Below are 20,091 nucleotides of genomic sequence, written 5' to 3'. Positions count from 1 at the left end.
CCCTGAAGAAGTCCAGACAAGTTAGCTGGACGAAACTTTGGAATTATTTAAATTTCAATCGCTGAGATTATTTCAAATATAATTTTCACATATAATGACTTCTCTATATTCAGCGCCCAATTTCTCTCAAACTATTCGTTCTAATCTTGACGAATATTCGTATAAATCTTTGTAATTGCTTAGATATCTTATCAAAACAAAAAAATTACTAGTATAGGGGTTGTGGAGATTATTAAGTTTTTGATTGAGATCATGAACCGATTGATGTTAGACCACCACAATTGAAAACCTGGAAGCACTGGACGGCCGTTTCGTCCTATTGTGGGACGCCTCAGCAGTGCGCATCCACGATCCCACGCCATCGCGTTATCCACTCAGCCACGAAACGCGCATTCTGGATTCCACTGCTAGCCACTATCCATCTTTGCTTATGCAATGTAATTTGTTTTAAAAAGATTTTATTCAACTTTAGAATGTGAATACTTTGTAAGATTTAATTATATTCATAAATAAATATACACTAATTAGTAAATACTTCAATTATCTTCTATGTCAAGTACAAATATCATTTGGATTTTTTAATCAAGTTTCTAATTTAACATTAAAAATCGAAACAGAATAATTAACTTAAAGAGAAAGAATGTATTTGTAAAATCTCATCGAAAGAGTTTGAAATAAATCCAACGTTTCGCCTGACAATCTGATCCAAGCTTTTTGAAGAATAATGAAATTCCGATATTCTTTATTTTCAATATTCACATATTTTAGGTTAATTTATAAAAGTAAACAAAACTATTTAGACAATACTATCAAAGTAATAATATTAATAAAAGAAAAAAAACTAAATGTTTACAATCGACTTGAGTTAATTAACAATGGCTTATCGGTTAAATCATTTAACCCTTAACTATTATGTTTCACGTGAAAATTCTACACTTCCAAAAAAACACCTAGATGGAACCATTTGGTTTTTATAAAACCATTGTAACTCTAAGTACATAAACTTATAATGAGTAAATTAGTCTCAAAAATATTTCATGTAATTAGTTCCCTTTATGAGTTTAAATAAAGCCAGAACAAATATAGATACAGAATAATATGAATTCATTATATTTCGTGGTTTCTCATCAACCTCTTACAACCAAATATATATTTGAATTTTACATTGAGGTAAGAAATAGTATGGAACAACTGACATAAGTAAATGTAAAGAATTGGAATGACAAAGGTTATCAATATTAATCCTATATATATATATGCAAGAACAGGTCAGAGGTTATTTGGTGTTAGAATCAAAGAAACACCGATCCTTAGTTTTTTCTTGATTCTAACACCAAATAACCTCTGACCTGTTCTTGCATATATATAGTTATTATTGACTTGATCACTTCAAATAAATTGAGCATTGGATAGAATGTTCTAAATAAAAATAATATGTTTGTAATATCCCAATGAGTAGAAAATTAATTAGTGAATTACTGTATCTCAAAGTAATTCGATAGTTAAACGTGAAGAATTCGGTATCGGGTTAGCAATTTAAAGATACCATGCTCAATTTTGAACCTGAAAGTTTGATCACATTTGAGGTTGTGAACCTCGAAATGCTGAGTTTCAGACTAGAATAGGACAGATATTCTGTTTCTCCTTATTTTCTATATTTCCCTAGCTAATTTCAGTCCATGGTGAAAGCTAGCTATATACATGTAGCAGCTTTTATTTTATTATGTACCTAAACCGTTTATCTTAACTTTTGAACAGATGAATTATTCTGATTTTTCTAGTCTTTCTATCATTTATGTGTCGCCTCGAGCATATGTGTATGGTAGTCTTATGTGTCTGTAATAAATATAGTGCTTATAAATATTGTCAGTCAGTCAATCAGCTACAACGTAGGACCAGGCACATATATGCATCGGTCCTCATTAACACAAAAAGATGGACACCGGATTCATAAAAGTAGTTAATTCAGAGGTGGTAATAAATATTGAGCGGTTTTTTGATGAGTAGGTCTGTTCACCATCTCCGTTCCGTATCCCTCATTGTCTGTCTTTGTTAATAGATGTCTGGAATATATGTATCCAAAATTACTCTCTTAATTAACATTCAATATTCTATTGTTAATTCGATAGAATACACTGGAAGTCAACTAGGATACACTTATGCCCTTAGCTTCAGTCTCGTCTGATCACAATGTAGTCAGACAATGGGATTATGCACCCAGCCTATGTTGATTCACTCTATGTTTTGTTAGCTGTTGCCACATCGTACGGCTCGAAACACTTGTCTTTCAATTATTAGGTTCCAGGTCCTTACCTCGCTCCACCTATTTTAATGAGTGGATAATATATTTAGGTAGCATCCCAACAATGTAGATATGGTGTTTGTTTATCACTTTGACCTTTCATTCTAACAGACCATAATTTGTTTAAGTTATTACTGTCACATGGAAAATTTGACAAAAATGCATGCAAAAACATGTTTACTGGAGAAATTATTTGCTATCTAAACATGTATTTAAATATAGTGTTTATTTCTAGAATAATCCAAAGTGTCATCCAGTGTTAATCAAATTCATCGTATCTAATGTCACTAGTTCCTTTATGGTTTTTTACATGAGACCAATAACATATATCTACTATATCAACAACACATCATTTATGTTAGTTTTATCTTTTTAAAACAAATATTATTACTGAGACAAACATTTAAATCAATTTACTTGTTACTAAAACTAGGAAACAAGATTCTGTAAGAAATAAAAATCCAACACAATTCATCATTTATTAATGGAATTCTTTGAGTACGATCTATTAAGTCAAATAAATAAGAATTCTTGACGAAGTTGGAGTTTACTTATCTCTTCATATATTATAAAGGATTGTTCAAGATTTCAGTAATAGTAAACTCCTTGTCTGAATCTATGATAAACTTAAACAAATCTATAAAAGAGATAAAAATTTGTGAAATTAGTTACGAATTCAAAAATAGTTATATATAAGAATAAACTTTACTAAAAGTTCTTACTTGAATAACTATAAGAAAGTGCTACACACACATTCATTATATTTTAATTCAATATTCATATAATCTTGGTCTATCGACAATTAAAATCAGTAGATTCAGGTTGCATGACACAGATACTTTACTTTGAAGATGTTTATCACTATAGGACAACACCTGGTGAATAACCACTGAAAAATTGGAAGCAGCAGCTTTTTTGATTTGATGTGTCCAATTCACACAGAAGTATACAGTTTTGAGACCATGTAAGTCAGCATCATAAACAGATGAGTGCGTTTCACTGTAGAATTGCTAAATAAAGTAAGTAGATTTTGACTCAACACTTGAGTGACGTCATCGCCATAGAGAAACTTGATTGCGCCCGTACATTGAGTAGATGGCTACACTACTGGATTGGACAAAACAGATATTCAGTAACTCTTAACTTAAAAGTAGTTGTTACCGTTCTGTAATTAGCTCTATCTTCAGACCAATTATTTCTGCACACATTGCATGCCTGTGTACCCTAATTTTGAATTTCTCAATTGTGAGATATCAGAGGTACATGCAAGTAAGACGCAGTAAATGACAAAGACTTGTCAACATTATTTTCAGTACAAACTAGCTTCAAACACTGTCAAATTAATGAGTCTTTTCATTACCTGAATAGGTAATAAGGTTATTTTCAGACCCAGTAATTTCTTTCACAATATCATCAATTATTTCATCGCTGAAGTCCAGTTCAAAATAGCGTAAAATACTGCGTAAATCATCTTTTGACAGTGTTCCATCACCTAAAATAACGAAGAAATAACTATTCAATATTACACATAGTACACTTTAACAAACAACGGAAAGGTTCTACACAAATGTTTGATGTAACCCCATTATGTAAGGCCTAGAAATGCTACCATCCATTATCCAATGGTCGGTAATCGTCTGTTCACTGTGTTGTATGTGTGTACCAACATAGGGAAAACTGTTTCAAGTACATCGTTTTTCAATTGTGTAATTGACGTTTATTACTTCTCATATCAGTGAGGAGTTTGATTTTCATTAAATGGGATACTTATTTGTTAAACTAGTCACAAGTTAGACTCTTGCCGTGAAATCTATTGTTACCTACCATGATATGTGGTTCATGCATTCATTTTAAGTAATAAAATAATAACCGTATAAATCAATAAAAATTTACAAAATATTTTGCTTTAATTCTCATTAAAACACAATATTCTCCAATACATTCTTTGATCATAACATCGATCTTATTATTGTAAAAGGGATCATATGATTGATCACCTTTAAGATGTAACGTAATTGGTTACGTTCTACTTTTACACCGATGATTAAAATGTTATTCTAAGCTAACATGGTGAAATGTCCAATATTTAGAAGGTTGGTTTTATAATAAGTTAATCGATTACAAATATTTTCTACTTAGACTGTTCACAGTAGCATTGATTCGAAAATTGCTGTTGTAGGGGTGAGAACTAAAGTTGAATTAATGCATATATTGTGTCTGGTTTTGAACTATCAACATAGTTATTGCGATAAAATGTACGGTGACCGTATCATAAGTGTTAGACAACTTTAATTTAGGATGAAGTGAATACTGGTCCAGATGCTGTTGTTGTATTCAACCTCTCAGTAATCAAAGTAGATTATTTATATTTAAACCAACGTAAAACTTTTCGGCCGTTATTTACATAAGGTTTTCAAATGACTGGTTGTTATACTATCAGCTCTTCGATCTCAGATATATTACTATTGTAGGTGATATGTATATACCAGTTTTATCTTATATTAAGAAGAGATAATTACTGTGTTTTGGTTTTGCAACTACGCCCAGTTAACAAACTATCAAGTTATAAACCCTGGTAAAGAAATATATTTAGTTGTTTATCAGCAATGAATAGATTTCATACTATTTTCTGTTAATTTTTAAACTCAAATGAAAGTCTGATTTTAATAAAACAATGACTGAAGTAATATATTAATAGTTCTGTGTAAATGATATCATTAATATTCATAATTCATGGTAGTTCTCGTCACTTAAATATACCTCATTTTTACCTGAAGTTTGTGCTAATGATGTTCAAAAGAATAGTGAAACTTTCACTACAAAACCATCTAGCTCATAGAGCGAACCTCCAACAAACCCATCTACTTGAGCTTCAAACCCTAACCATCATCTCAATACTTTGAAACCATTGCATATAAAATGTATTCGCTTGCCAATAAAAGTCATAACTAACTACTTAGTAAGGTAACATAATTTAGTACTTTTTCAGAGTAAATGTAAATGTTTTCTATGAAATCAAGATGAATTATTCATGTATTTGTTTGGAGGATGGACAAATGTTCAAACAATGGTGAGCCGAACATGATCTATTTACATAAGTGTTTCTAAACATCATTTATCCCTTTTCAAGAAAAAAATAAGCGACGCTCTTCACAAATGAAATTGAGGCGATTTCTCGAAATATCTGAAAGCATGATCAGATACCTTTACTCACTATTTACGAGTGTACATCCACTACTATTGTCTACAGTTTCGTACGGAGTTTCAGTGGGAACATTTTGAAGAATAATGCAATATTGTCAATGTGGTTTCTAGAAATAAAACCACTTATTTCGGGCTTATCAGTCACTTAGATTTGTATCCATTTTTGGACAAATTGACATCTGGGAAATAAACATCTGACTGACGATTATTGGTCATCCAAATAATATGGCTCTAACTTGATTCACTTTACTCGTGAATTATTATTCAGGTTTTTAATCTGAATACAAGTTTCAAAACTGAATGGAAACAAAAACATCGAAGAATGAATATCAAACTGATAAATTACAAACAACTGCAATCTATAGAGTGAATTTCTACAGTCAATTTTGATTAAAACACATTCAATATCGATAAAGCTCTACAGAACTTTATATCGTCAAACAGATTTATCAATACAGTCGTCAAAGTACAACAATTGGAAAGTACGCGTTCCGATTAAATATTTTAGTAGACTTAATATAATTATCTGAAGTAATAATTAGAATGAAGAGTATCATACAACTTATACAAATCCATTTTATTTCATTGATACGCTAATAACGGTTAAGCGATACACATCAATAAGTTTACCGAAGGGTTTCTGAAAATCCGTGGTATTCTGGATAGATTATTGTATGTTCTATTTAGTCACATTCATTGATTTGAATAAAACTCATTAATAAATCTTTTGAACCTATAAAGAGAAGCTGTTAGTTATGCCTAATAATTTATTGTTTGCGTTGGCATCCTCCATATATTTCGGCAAATAACCTGACCCGTACATCTGTTATCAGATCGGTCAGCAGACTAGATCTGTCACAGTAAGAGTGGTAGCTATTAATGAATTTCAAAACTACTGAAAACCAAGTTCTCATAATCTGAATCACAGGAACCCATACTCATATGTATTTAAGCACCCAAGAGGTGATGCATGTATATAGATGAAAACGACTGCTTTAGTTGACGTTATATTGTACAAAACCTAACATATTATGTATTTAATGTTTGGATTTTTTATCAGTTCTCATTTTTAGAGTATTATTTAGAGTACTTATTAATTTGCATGGTCTCCAATGCACACAAATCCACTGTCATATGTCCCTTGTCTATTAATGAGTCATTCATATTTTTAAGTTACATGTCCTTGTGCTTATGACCTTTCTTATGATTGGTTAGTTATCTTCATCCGTAATATTAGTGTTAACACCAACTAATCAATAAACTAGATGAGAAATGTAGTCAGCTATTAAATAATGAAAAGTCTTCAAAATGGAGAGTAGAATAATTAATCATAACAAGTATTTGGAAAAATTATAACACTCAGGGTTGTCATGACATCCACCTTAGCAATTTTTTTGAGAGAAATGAAAGACTTTAGTAGTTATCGTTGAAAATTAGTTGCATAAATGATTGTCAAATCTTGACAAGGAAAATGTTCATCTGGGAGAATTTAGAACAGCCGACGTGATAGAACTATTCTACAAACTTATAATATGTCGAATAATTTTAGTCCTACGAAAACACTACATTTTATACAAATTGTTCCGTACATTGGGATAGTGTAGAGGAAATCTGTTAATTTTTGATAAGCATTTCTTAAGAGTTGATAATCTCCTAATATGAAGTACAAAAGAAATGATTTGATATTAATTTGGAAAGAAATTCTATCAACTCCAATAACTATTAACTTTGAAGTGGTTGATTGTGAATGAATAAAGCTGTGATTTATATTCGTTTTTTAACTCAAATATTTTTTTAGGCAAAGATGAATAATGGCTAGCAGTGGTGTCCAGGACGCGCGTTTCGTCCTATTTGAGACTCGTCAGCTGGACCTGCACCCCAGAGTTGATGTTCACCCAGGGACTCGAACCCATTATCGTTCGCTTCGAACACATCCTCGATTCCACTGCTAGCCACTATCCATCATTGCTTAAAAAGCTTGTGACTTAAGGCAATATCAAAGCAGTCCGCTCAGGATGCACATATGCCAATAAGAGACTGATCAATCGCAGTCCCAAACAACAATGGAAAGATACAAGCAAACAACACCAAGTGAAATCAAATAGCCTTTGCTTAAGATGCATAACCAGTTTTTTTCCACTGGACTTTAAAGTATATATTATCCATATACCTGATTAGTAAACTCTATAATCATATGAAGACAATGAATACAGTTATGTTAAGGAAACCTGGGATTTAAATATTACCAAAACTACTACTAATCTGAAGTGTGACAAACTGATTTAAGCAATCGATCTATTCACCAGATTCTAACTTATGCTTATTTGAGAAAGTACTTTATTTTTAACTAGTTAAATTAGATACAAATGTCAAAATTAGATTAGAATTCACTTGGTATTGTTTTGCTTGTATCTTCCCATTGAGGTTTAAGACTACAATTGATCAGTCTGTTATTGGCATATGTGCATACTGTGCGGATTGCCTCGATATTGCCTTAATTCACAAGCTTTTATAAGCAATGATGGATAGTGGCTAGCAGTGGAATCCAGGACGCGCGTTTCGTCCCATTTGGAACTTGTCAGTTGGATGTACCTGCATCTCAGAGTTGATGTTCACTCTGGGACTCGAACCCAGTACCATTCGCTTCAAACGCCATCGCGTTATCCACTCAACTACTGAGTCCTGATAGCCACTTGCTTGTGCAATGGGGTGAATTTGAATTCACTTGGTATTAGATTAGAACTTGATATTGGTAATTGCCTTATAACAGATTTTCTTTAAAAGCTTTACCTTTTTCAATATACACTACATTTTGGCAAACTATCATTTCATAGATTTTTTTTTAGATAACATGAATCATGTGATAAACAAAATATTTATCTTATGTTCGTATGTTCACCCGTATAAATATTGAATAAAACAGGGCTGTTTTCTTGTATGTCAATCTAGTAATTGTTGTAGTAAAATAAGTTGTGTTTTTTCTTTAATATGAATTCTTTGTATTCCAAATAAACATGTGAAAGACTTGTGTTATTCTATGTGACTACATGTTTTTAACTAATTTTGTATTGTCTATTTCTTCAACGATTCTTAGAGATTTATTATTATTATTATTATTATTATTATTATTATTATTATTATTATTATACACTGAAGAAGTCCAGTTTATATTTCAGGGCAAATACTTTTGACTGATTGATGGTGTTGTTATAGTTAGTCCTTTTTGAACTTTTACTACTCGACCTACGTCTTGAATTGAAAATCTAACAAAATTCATCGAAAATAATCAGCTTTATAAGCGGTATGTACAATATGTACGAAACAAAACTGTAGATACAAATTATGCATTAAAATAAACTTAACACTTCGAAATCAATATTAGCCTTTCATTTAGAAAAGAAAAGAACAATCATAATTAATTTAATTTGTAATGGTTTGGATTATCACGTTGTTGATATATTTACTCTACAAATAGGACGAAATGTGAGTCATGGATTTAATCGCCAACCGCTTTTCATTTATTTTAAAAAACCAGCTTCACTTCTCATATGTACTGATTTGTAGAAAAGATGATTAAATCAAGAGATATTTATAAAAATCCAGTATGGACAGGTCAGTATCTTAGCTATCATAGCTACTATCTAGTTCAATACAAAGGTTTGATTAAGTGCCTACTCAATAGGATTAACCGTATCTGTACAGTTGATACTATTAAAGACGACGTGAAGCTGCTAAACGAAAGATTGATGAAGAGTGAATACACACTAAAAGTCATAAATTGATGGAAGAACCAGTGAGTTGATATCTACTATTACTCTGCCGTATGAAAAATCTATCTACATCACTCTATCAGTCAGAGGTGAATCAAATAGCTTATGTAGAGATGCAGGCTTGGGTCGATACATAATATAACATACTATACAGTCAGAGTCATAAATACTGAAAAACTGTCCATGCTTTTTACCACAAGATAAACATCATGTAAGAGATTGAGTCACACGCCACTATGTTTAATAACTTACATTTGTATGTGAAAACAGATTTAGAAGGAGGAGTAATCGTGATTTGCAAGTTAGGGTGGCTGAACATGTACAAAAATGGCCCCAAAGTCAAATTAACCAAAATGACTCTGTGTGAGCTGATAACAAGCACTCATTTCTCATTGTCATAGTTGAAAAAGCCATAAGACTGATCTTAACTCAACCTCTGTAGTTATCTATGGAGAATACTTAAGCAAATTGAAGTCTTAGATATACGAAAGCTTACTTCTCTCTGTGTCTGAAAGCAATTTGTACTTACACTACCCAGGTAACATCGGTTTACTAATCAAAGTGAAATGACTCATACTATTATTATCTCTTTTTGAAACCAAATAAATGCGTCATCAGTTTATTCGAAATGTATTGTACTAGGATACCAAATATTTCTGATAAGGCTCATCTTCTCATTGTATTATCTAAATTCATCAAAGGAACTAACTGTTTTTAACAACTTTAAGTTGAAACTACATTAGAAGCTGAAAGAAATATTGATCACTTTAAAAAATTTCATGTTCTGTTTAAAGGCGGATGAGTATTTTTATTTCAGCGTGAGAACGGATGTTGCTGATATAATAATATGGTTGTCAGTTAAACTCGACCTACTGAGTAATTAAGAATACATTGTGTGAAAGACCCACATTTATTTGATGTTAGACAATTTGACTGATAGAGGTAGTTGATGGGAATGCAAAACGGTTGAATATAATATGCAGTCTACAATTTCGTTTAGTTTACACACTTCATACATGTGCAAATCCACAATCCGATCAGTGATATTAGAAAAACAGTTTTCTAACTAAATAAGAGAATGATTCAGCCAATTGGAATAAAATTAAATGATAAGAATTATTTAGAGGAAAATGTTAGGACTTAATAACTTTCTCATCTATCCTGACAGAATCTACCCTGTTAAATAGTCACTCATTAACTAATAGGCTGAAAACACCATTGAAATATTTTTTTGATATTTCGAAGTTTCAGACTTAACGTATAATGCAGAAGTGACCAGTTACAGAATTCCTAGATTTCAATCAATGCCAAGTATATAATCAACTTCATATTAGTATGCCGGTTATTCATTTTGAAATAAAAATGTTCAAAATTACTGCTCTATTCGTAGGTTAATTTTATTTTAATTATAAGCAATCTTTCATTGTGAAAACTGTCAGCAAAGTTCAAAAGTTTGTCCAGTGTAATTCAATTTTTCATCTGGCGTTACGATATCTACATTAATTCTCAGGTCACTTAATACATTTTGTCACCATAATTGCGAGGGAGATGAATATTTCTGTCTGAATAAACTAACTTATGCTATTAATTCAATAAATATCTTTAACAGTTAAAATAAACAAATCAATATGAAACTCACCATCTTGATCTAGTATTCGAAATAATTCTTCAAAATCATGATCTAATTTCTTCTTGTATATTCGTTCAACAACAAAAGCACACAGTTCTGAAAAATCTAATTTCCCATCTCCTATAATATGTATGTATTTGTAGTAATATGCTTTTTCAGCTTTAAAGAAAATACTTACGATCAACATCTAACTCAAAGATCAAATCTTGTAGTTCAGCTTCTGTTAATGCATCACCTAATGCTCTCATAACGAGCAGTATATCACCAGCTGTAATAACATTTTTATGGCGTTGAGCTAATATAGAGAAAATGCTAGATAACCCTTAAAATAAACAAAACGACAGTAATGATTTTAATTCCATCTAAAGCGAAATATACTCAACATTTGTGAACTATTAATATGTTGACTTGCACTGGTCACAAGTTTACGAACCTGTTCAATGAAAAGTGAACGGAAAGTTAATCTGATTCATTTATTTAAATCACGTTTACAATTATTTATTCAAGGTATATATATATATATATATATATATATATATATATATATATGGATATTTTATAATCTCCAGAAAACTCAGCTTTCCGTTACATTTAGGCACAAATTTTCGATGATGCAGTATAAAGCATGGTCTTTCAAGTATGTTGGCGACCAGTAACCCTGAGAAATAACGGATTAGTTGTCATATTGTGTCATTGGTAGTTCCAGATTGAAGTTTCTTTGAATAATCGTTTCTAAACTTGTGAGTTCGAAGTTTTAAGACACTATGAGCTTTCGTGATTTTGCAAATATAGCATTTCGTCAGATCATTGGGAAGGGAATAAATAGATTTAATCATTTTGTACTAATCTCTTTCTAGTAATTAACTTCAAATATGGAACATCATTGTGCTTTGGATTCATTGCACAGACTAGTGGTAATCAGGACTCAGCAGATAAATGGATAACGCGATGACATTTGAAGCGAACAGTACTGGTGTTCGAGTCCTGGAGTGAACATCAACTTCCGGATGGTGGTACTTCCAGCTCACGAGTCCCAAATGGGACGAAACGCGCAACCTATATTTCACTGCTAGCCACCATCCATCATTATGTCCTATTACTTAATTCGCTGATAAAGGTAAAGTCCTTGACTAATCAATTTTACAAATCGGAGATAGACTTATTTACTATACTGTAACCAATTTTTGTTTATATCCATTTTTCAACAATGTTTTAGTTTTAATCAAATTTAAAGTTTAATGATTCTACCTGTTTCTTAGAGTAAGAACAAAAAAAATGCCACATCAATTTCAGAATACGTAGTTTGTTTACTTTCAAAATATCTGATTTGTGAAGCTTTGTAGGTCAAAGGTGTCTAAACACGATGTTTGATCTGTAATCTTAGAAATAAAATAAGAATTAGTAGTGGAATATGTATAGTTTGTTTATGATACATCAAGAGTAATCAATTTTAAAATAAAAATTCTTTGTTTATAAAGGCTTGTATTTGAACTCACTAGCTCCGACGATAACGAAATAATGTTTGGAGAGATAGCTAATGAGTTCAGGTTTCAATGTGAATATCAGTATATAGGTGCAAGTAAATTTAGCTGACAGGTCCCAAGTCAAAAGAAACTTGTATCAAGTACTTTATTGTTAGCCATAATCTAATTTTTATTAAATCTCATTTTTATTTCATCACTTCATAGTGGAATTCTATAGGTTTTTAGTAGCTGATAAGTATTGTTCTATAGTGAAATGTTTAATAGAAATTTTATTATAATTTAATAAAATGGTTTGAATGTGCTCACGTTTTTATGTGAGTTAAGCAATTAATTCAGATTATTTTAATTATTTCTTTCAATAAAATAAACTCATATCATATGGATTGGAGTCATATACATTTATTAGTAAAAAATCACTATAAATGAATGAATATTGGTCATATTATTATTACTGTTATTATTATTAATTATTATTATTATTAATTATTAATTATTATTATTATTATTATTAAACTCACGGTATTCCATCTTCCACCCTTTTTATTTTCTTTTTGGTCTTCCTCTGTGCATTCTGGTTCGATTGTTTTTTTTATATGTGTTCCACCAGGTTGAAAATTCACATAATCTTCATCTTTTTGTAAAACCATGATATTGAGAAATGAACAGGATTATATAAATTCGATATTGTGATTAAAGTAGACTTTATTTTACACAACTTAACCATCTATCTATTGTCATAGTACTATGCTGATGAATGATTGGTTAAATAATCGATTGACCTTAGTAGCCTAAGAAAGCTTTGTATACGTATGTATTAGCAACCTAGAGCAACCGGTCTTTATACAGGTGTTTATTGAAAAAATCAATCTATCCTATCTAAAGAATACAATTCTATGAGGATTCACACAACTTTATTGAATTGAAGTTATACTCTACTAATTTTTTTAAATTTCCAACATATCAATGTCCTTTAAGTAAATTTCAGAATTCATTGGAGATTTATCCACTCTCGAACAGTCGTTTGGATAGTATTTAGAGTTGAAAAAGTGAAAGCCCATATCTTTCAAAGGTAGCCCAGTCGATCATGGTAATTATTGATGTGATATCAAGCATATGAGAGAGTAAGTGTTTCCGAACATTTACAGATACACCTTACTGGTAAGTGTGGATAAACTGAATCTTTGTATCATTACACGCTGAACCCAATGCTTTAATGATACTGATGTAGGGCCAGAGAAATGTCACTAAGCCCTAGCCAAATCATCCGGCAGTTGGGTCATTGAATATCGAGCAAATCATCGGTCCTCGTCAAGGTCAGGGACAACCAACGCGCATTAGTTAATCGTATGCCATGGACTGGCCCATGCGGCAGTGGTCTCACTTTCGCTTGTATCTACTTTAACTAATATATTTCGGTAATAACGTCCTCTGTGTTGCACAGTCTTCAAAGCATCTATGGTACCTTGATACGTCAATGGGGTAGTCCACGTAAGGTGCTGACCACGAGGTATGACTTCGACATTAGCTAGTTTGTCACACCATTCATGTCTAACTCGAGTAGGCCTCCAATCATTTCGACATAGATCATCTACGTTGGTGATATACGCTGAGTTACTAATCTTACTGGGAAAGCACTTAATATGGTTCATATTCCGAATCGTTATCACAGAAAATGCTGTTTATCTATTTTTCTCTCTCTCATATATATATACACTGTTTCTGTATACGTTCAGAAAGCGGATGGAAAAGACTATCGACGTCAACTGTTACTCACATAATTCTTCTCAGATACGTTACATAATAATATGTCACTTCAGTACAAAACGATGATACTTATAATGGATATAACTGTTTATGGCTATATATTAGCAAGTTATATAATATTCGTAAATAGTTTAACTCTTAATTGATTCAACCTACATTTTATAAACAACTACCAACATCCATGTTCATCATCACCATAATCAAGGAGATGAACCAGATGTAAAAGGTTTTAAAGCTTATTTTCCTTAAAACTCTATTTGTGATCTATTTTTAACTTGAAAAATAGTGAATTTACTTGCTTGAGTTTGTATTGTTACAAATAACCACATTAGGCTGACTAAACATTCACTCAGGTTGTGAGCAAAAAATATGTCAAACTACTATTAAACTGGAATAAAGGCTATGTAACAAGCACAAACATTACAAAAATTGACGTGTGACGGAAAAAATGCTGATAATAGCTGATAATAACGACAAAAAAGTCCGCGACAATATGTAACATGTGCGCGAAAACCCCTGGCTTAACGGTTTTCCCGTCCCGTAAAATAGTTGTTTAAAGACGCATGTCCTTGGATTTTTCCGTTTTCGCTTTGTATCCCCCATAGCACTGATTATTGCTCACAAATACACTGTTACACACATATGCCTTTTGTTCTCAATTACCTGCTGTTATGATAACAGAACTCTAATGTATTTGCTATCCACGTTTACAGATCACAATGATATCCTCACTATATGCTTTATCTGGATATGCATCTCAAACTATAACAATTGCGATTGGAATTATTAACTACTCATGATTGTGCAATGCTAGATCAAATAACATCGAACACGCCAATTCCTGACAATTTAAGTAACATCCAGTATATTTTTCTTGTGTGTATGGATTATATTTAAAATATTAATCCATTAATTTTTAGACGTAATAACTTTATCATTATTTTTGGGATTGATATATTCTTGGTCCTCCAGAGAGTAACTAAATATAGACAGAAATAGAGTGAGGTTTCAGTCATCTTAGAAGTGTTATCTTCGTAAATACTTCGGTGAAAAGACATTAGGATGGAATGAATGCGTGAAAATCATTGGAGCTCTGGTAAGTCTTCTAAATGAACGGCCGATCCAACTTTCTAGACGCTTCTAATAAAACCAGGCTAAATCTATACGACAACTTGAACACAAGAGAAAAGGTGCGAAGTACGAAAAGAACGCTTAATTCCTAGGTTACTTTATGTAAATATCCAGTCCGAAACATGACACGGGACTCTTTACCTTCTAGATGTTTTTCAAAAGCTTCTATTCCATGAAGGCTGGATAAAGTATTTTCCAGGGTTTTCTGGGATCTCATAAACTTTTCCGAGCAATTCTTTAGAACTCTCCAACTTCACAATAGGTACAACTTGGTTTTAAAAAAGAACCATTTGACTTCGGAATCAAATATGAAATTCTGTTTTGGCTATTATTTTAATTTCGCTTTTCGTAATAGATAAGTTCAATTTCTCAGTTTCTACTTTTTTTCTACATAGAATAGTTATTTGTGTTTATCTGAATAATATTTACAAGATCTTATCAGGGGTCCTAAGAGTCCATGATTTTTCGAAAAAACAAATGGTTTTTTAATCAAAATGAAAATAAAATAATTTATAGAAATATTATTAGATTAAATTCATTCTTACAATTATTTTAATTAGGATATTAAAACAATCGTTTACTTTTTAATACAAACTCAAATGGATTCCTACTTCAATGACATCTTACTTATCTAGTTTACGATATAATTCTTTTGTTCACATTATGTTTATTGTGGTCATCATATTAATCATCATTTCAGATATCATGCATTGCTATCTTCCCTATATTCTTTTTAAAATGTATTATTTTCTATTATAATTGTACAGTTTGATTTGAAGAACTTTAGAAACTATTGAAACATTCAGCTATGATTTTGTTTATCTGGTAAACGACTTATAAAGTTACAAACATTTCAATAAATTAGCTATTTTACTTAAAAAAAATTAATCAGTTGACTTCAAGAATGTTGACTATATCTGTAATCAAGAGTTTCATTCTTAGAAGTGAAGTGATAAATAAATTAGGTATCCCAAAACCTACCACTCAAAACAAATGTAACCATGATTAACTAAGAGATGTGTTACTGTATTAGCTTGGGAATTACACATAAAATTCAGTAAAAGAAGTACAAGTCAATAAAAGTCTATTTCTGAGAAGTTGAAGAAAAAATAAAAAGTATTTCAATTCCTTATAATAATATTACGTGATAAATATGTCCTTCATGTGATGAACTCTGTGAGTTTCAGAGGTTGACTACATCATGGTGCAGTGAAAGATTTTAAACGGTACAATGATGTACAATATATGTTGCGTGGTATGGATTCCTAATCGTTAATATGTAATTTTTCTTTGGCATTTTTACTAATCAGAACACCTAAGAAAGGAAGTCTTTTGTTTATTTTCTTCCCCAATATATATGAGGTTTTGTTTGAAAATAGTTTGCCACTTTGTGATCTTTTTTTAGTTCGCTTCATCTTGTACTGGTTAACGTCTGACCTGAAGGTACTTTTCATACTGGGGGAGCTTGAATAGTAATGTTAGTGAGGAAATTTTGAAAGAAGAAAAACAAGAGGGGACGTAAGACAACGATTTAGTAAGTGCATATGATGTACTTAGAATTTGTACGTAGAGTTAATCAAATATAGGCCGAGTAATAAGTGGGAGATGTTGACGGGAGTGCGCTGTTGGTTGAGATTTGGCATAACTTCTTGAAGAAACAGATATACTATATTGATTGAAAATTCAGCTTAGTTTGCTGAGATGAACAGATACATATTTATGAATAAGTTGTGAATATATTTCTTAATGAGGTCAGTCAATATAAACTTCTTATTCACTCTTGATTCCCATAATGAAGCATTGAACTTGGATGACCGCAAAACACAGTACCAGTTAATAATGCTAGCGATCGATAATAATTGGCAATACAACATGAGCGAGAATATAACAATCCGATAATCAAAACCAGAAGTCCTAGCATGAGACTTGAAATCCTTTAAACATCTTATCATTTGAAATGTGTCTTTTGCCTAGTGAACCTAGATTTTCAGTTAGACTATGGGCAAAACAAAAGCCTTTATTCTTTGTATCACTATTTTTGTAATAATCTGGACATTGTCAGTGCTTGTGTTTATCTATATGTTGTGATTAAGTTTGAAATATATTCATAAACACGACCTTATTAGTTCTATTAGGAGTGGGTTTGGATACTTAGTATATTTCAAAAAGAGTTCAATCATTTATTATTGTAACATTTCAGTTCATTAGGCTAAACCACTCAAATAGTTAGAAGGATACCATATTACTCCACTATTCTTATATGTTATATTGATAATGTTCAAAGAAGCAATATAGGTTTGTCAATCGAATTACCTATATTGAATAGTCAAAAATTGTAAAATATACAGCATAAGCTACAAAACTTGCCCTATCATCTATCATTAAGTCGTATTTAAATAAAAAAATATTTATAGGATATGCATGCGGACAATAGTTATGTCATGAATGAGTGACATCGACATACAATAAATAGCCACACAAACCCCACCTGTATATTGTGGTGGTATATACGAATATGCCTACATGAATTAGCTTCTATTTGGATAGATGATGAGAATAGGCATGTAATGTATGCTATTTATGTTAACAGATATAAGTAGTATGTAGCACCGATCGAAAATGGAGTGCATGCTAGAGGAGGATTAGGTAGATTCGACTGAAGAAAACAGAAAAGTAAACAACGGAGTTGCACGAATCATACAGCACTTTAAGGATAACTGAGAGAGGTGAAAATTATGAATTTGATGCATAGTTTTCACATTTACTGGAGTGCTTTATAATTTTTCATTAAACAATAGATTGGTTATCTTCACCTGAATGTCGTTCACTATACTCATATCAACCGTCTTTATCTGTTTTATAAGTAGTGTCTATTTTCAGGATTGTTTACTTCCTTATTCCATTCAATTTAATAATTTATTCACAACTAGTATGATTGTCACTGAAAATACCTGTTAGTTACGTAGTTGTTGGTTTATTATCACATATACAAATGGGGGTTTCAAGAAGCATGTACTCACCAAAGTTGCTTACATTGGACTCCATAAGTCTGATTTAAAGGGAGTATGAAGAACATATAACAAAAGTGGTGAAGACAGGGTGACTATTACCATCAATGTTCTGATTGAGCTGCAGAAGAAAGCTGCCAACGACAATGAAAGAACAAAGCCTTCAAACTGAAAATCAATCAACCGAAGAAGAGGGAAACCAGTATTATCAATAACGGTGAATGGATGTGGTGTTTGTATGAACTAACGATTCCGTTGTACTTGTTGAATGCTTGATTTGGAATTCCAAATACAGTACATCCGTTCATGCTTATCTAGTACTCCTTGACACAACTGCGTTATTTCTGGGATTCTAAGTTTGTACTATAATTCAAATACTCCTGATCATCACAATGGAGTACCAATATGGCTGAGGATATGTTGGAAATAAGCACTAAAATAACAATTATGGTGTTAGATTCATTCATAAACTCGTACTTCCCCATTTATAACAATAGTCTCAAAGAAGGCTACTGAGTATTATAACCAGACTCACATGAGCCAGGTTATAAAGAATCAAAAAGTACAATCAGAGACATCGTGGTAATTGGGAGTATGCATTGAATGTTGAAAAGCTATGTGTGTTTGAAAAAGATAACTTCACGCTCTAACTGCGTGCTATATAATCCATAGAAGTGAATAACATTACATACGTGCAGATGTCTTGGAGCTTTAATGATTAGGTTTATGCTTTAGTATTACACTGAGTACAGTCTTTAAAATATTTTCCAAAGTGAAGTCGCGTCCACGTTACACACCAAATCCTATCTCGGCATAATTGTGTTAGAATTCTGGTTGTACTAAGTATTTATGCAATACAACTTTTTAAGTTCATAGTTGTTATAAAGTAGACTTTTAGAGCGCTTGGTGTGAACTATGACCTTGAGAGAACATGTACGTCAAGTTCGTTCTAGTCGTTAGAAATCATATAGCTGTGCACTCAGAGCAAGATTCTGAAAAAAATAGAAACAGAAGAGCAGCAAAGCACTTGGATATGAACGCTAAACAAGGTTGGAATGAGGAAGGCTGTTTATTAGAACGGAAAGTGCATCGAGAGTGAAGTGTTAGGAAAACTAATAACTATATCTCTTATTGTCTGGATTTTTTTTAGTTTTTTGATCCGATCCCGGCCACACAGGTTGTCTTCGTAGAACGGCTAATCCAACACAACATAAGTCTGAATGGTGAGATTATGAAAACAACCTCAGTATAACAGGTTGATTGACTTGTTCTCTATCATGAAGAGCCTGATACAAACAAAATGTTCTGCTCCACAAATATGGGTGGATTGAAGTCATCGCCCTCACCATCAATGCCTGCTGGTCAGTAACTCCACCCTCTCTTCTTTTGTGATGTGAGTCACATTTAAGCTTATTTTGGGATATATGTTATACCTCACACAATCCTCTGTGTTTCACATCCTGTTGGAAAGCACTATTTTTATAAGTACCATTTTACAAGCTTACTAGGCAGTTACAAATTATGGACTGTGGGTAAGGTATCGATGCAGTGCTTTAATTGACTACAGTATAAAGTATAGATTGCCCATCAGAGTATAGGCATTAAGAAGTGTATAATGTAGGATAGTTGTTTACCAAAGTAGACGCGAAAGTGTAGAAATATATGAGTTATAGATAAGGCAACGTGTGGTGAAATAAAACTAGTGGTAAGTCAACATAGTGTACAGGCGAGTAAAACTCTGATAAAGAATAGACAAGAAGGAACTCATATTAACTTGATGTTGATGTTATTTTGTGAT

General features: G+C 31.8%; 1 protein-coding gene across 2 annotated transcripts; it reads right to left on the bottom strand.

Annotated features, from left to right (window-relative positions):
• Positions 1-535: 535 nt before the first annotated feature.
• PCM3 (putative calmodulin-3) lies at positions 536-13,956 on the bottom strand. 2 transcript variants are annotated; one of them, XM_051215943.1, is made up of 7 exons: positions 12,909-13,956; positions 11,285-11,339; positions 11,085-11,228; positions 10,916-11,026; positions 3,663-3,794; positions 2,720-2,939; positions 536-740 (listed from the first exon to the last, which is right to left on the bottom strand). In XM_051215943.1, exons 1-6 carry the CDS (start codon positions 13,035-13,037, stop codon positions 2,869-2,871), a joined length of 642 nt encoding a protein of 213 aa, XP_051073731.1. In that variant the 5' UTR covers positions 13,038-13,956; the 3' UTR covers positions 536-740; positions 2,720-2,868. The 2 variants fall into 2 exon arrangements, with proteins under 2 accessions (XP_051073731.1, XP_051073732.1); XM_051215944.1 differs by having other exon boundaries at positions 3,025-3,794; positions 11,085-11,339.
• Positions 13,957-20,091: the final 6,135 nt, after the last annotated feature.

This window comes from Schistosoma haematobium, chromosome 1 (genome assembly GCF_000699445.3).
Source record: "Schistosoma haematobium chromosome 1, whole genome shotgun sequence".
In the NCBI taxonomy this organism is placed as follows: domain Eukaryota; kingdom Metazoa; phylum Platyhelminthes; class Trematoda; order Strigeidida; family Schistosomatidae; genus Schistosoma; species Schistosoma haematobium.
This window is presented reverse-complemented; position numbering and strand designations above follow the sequence as displayed.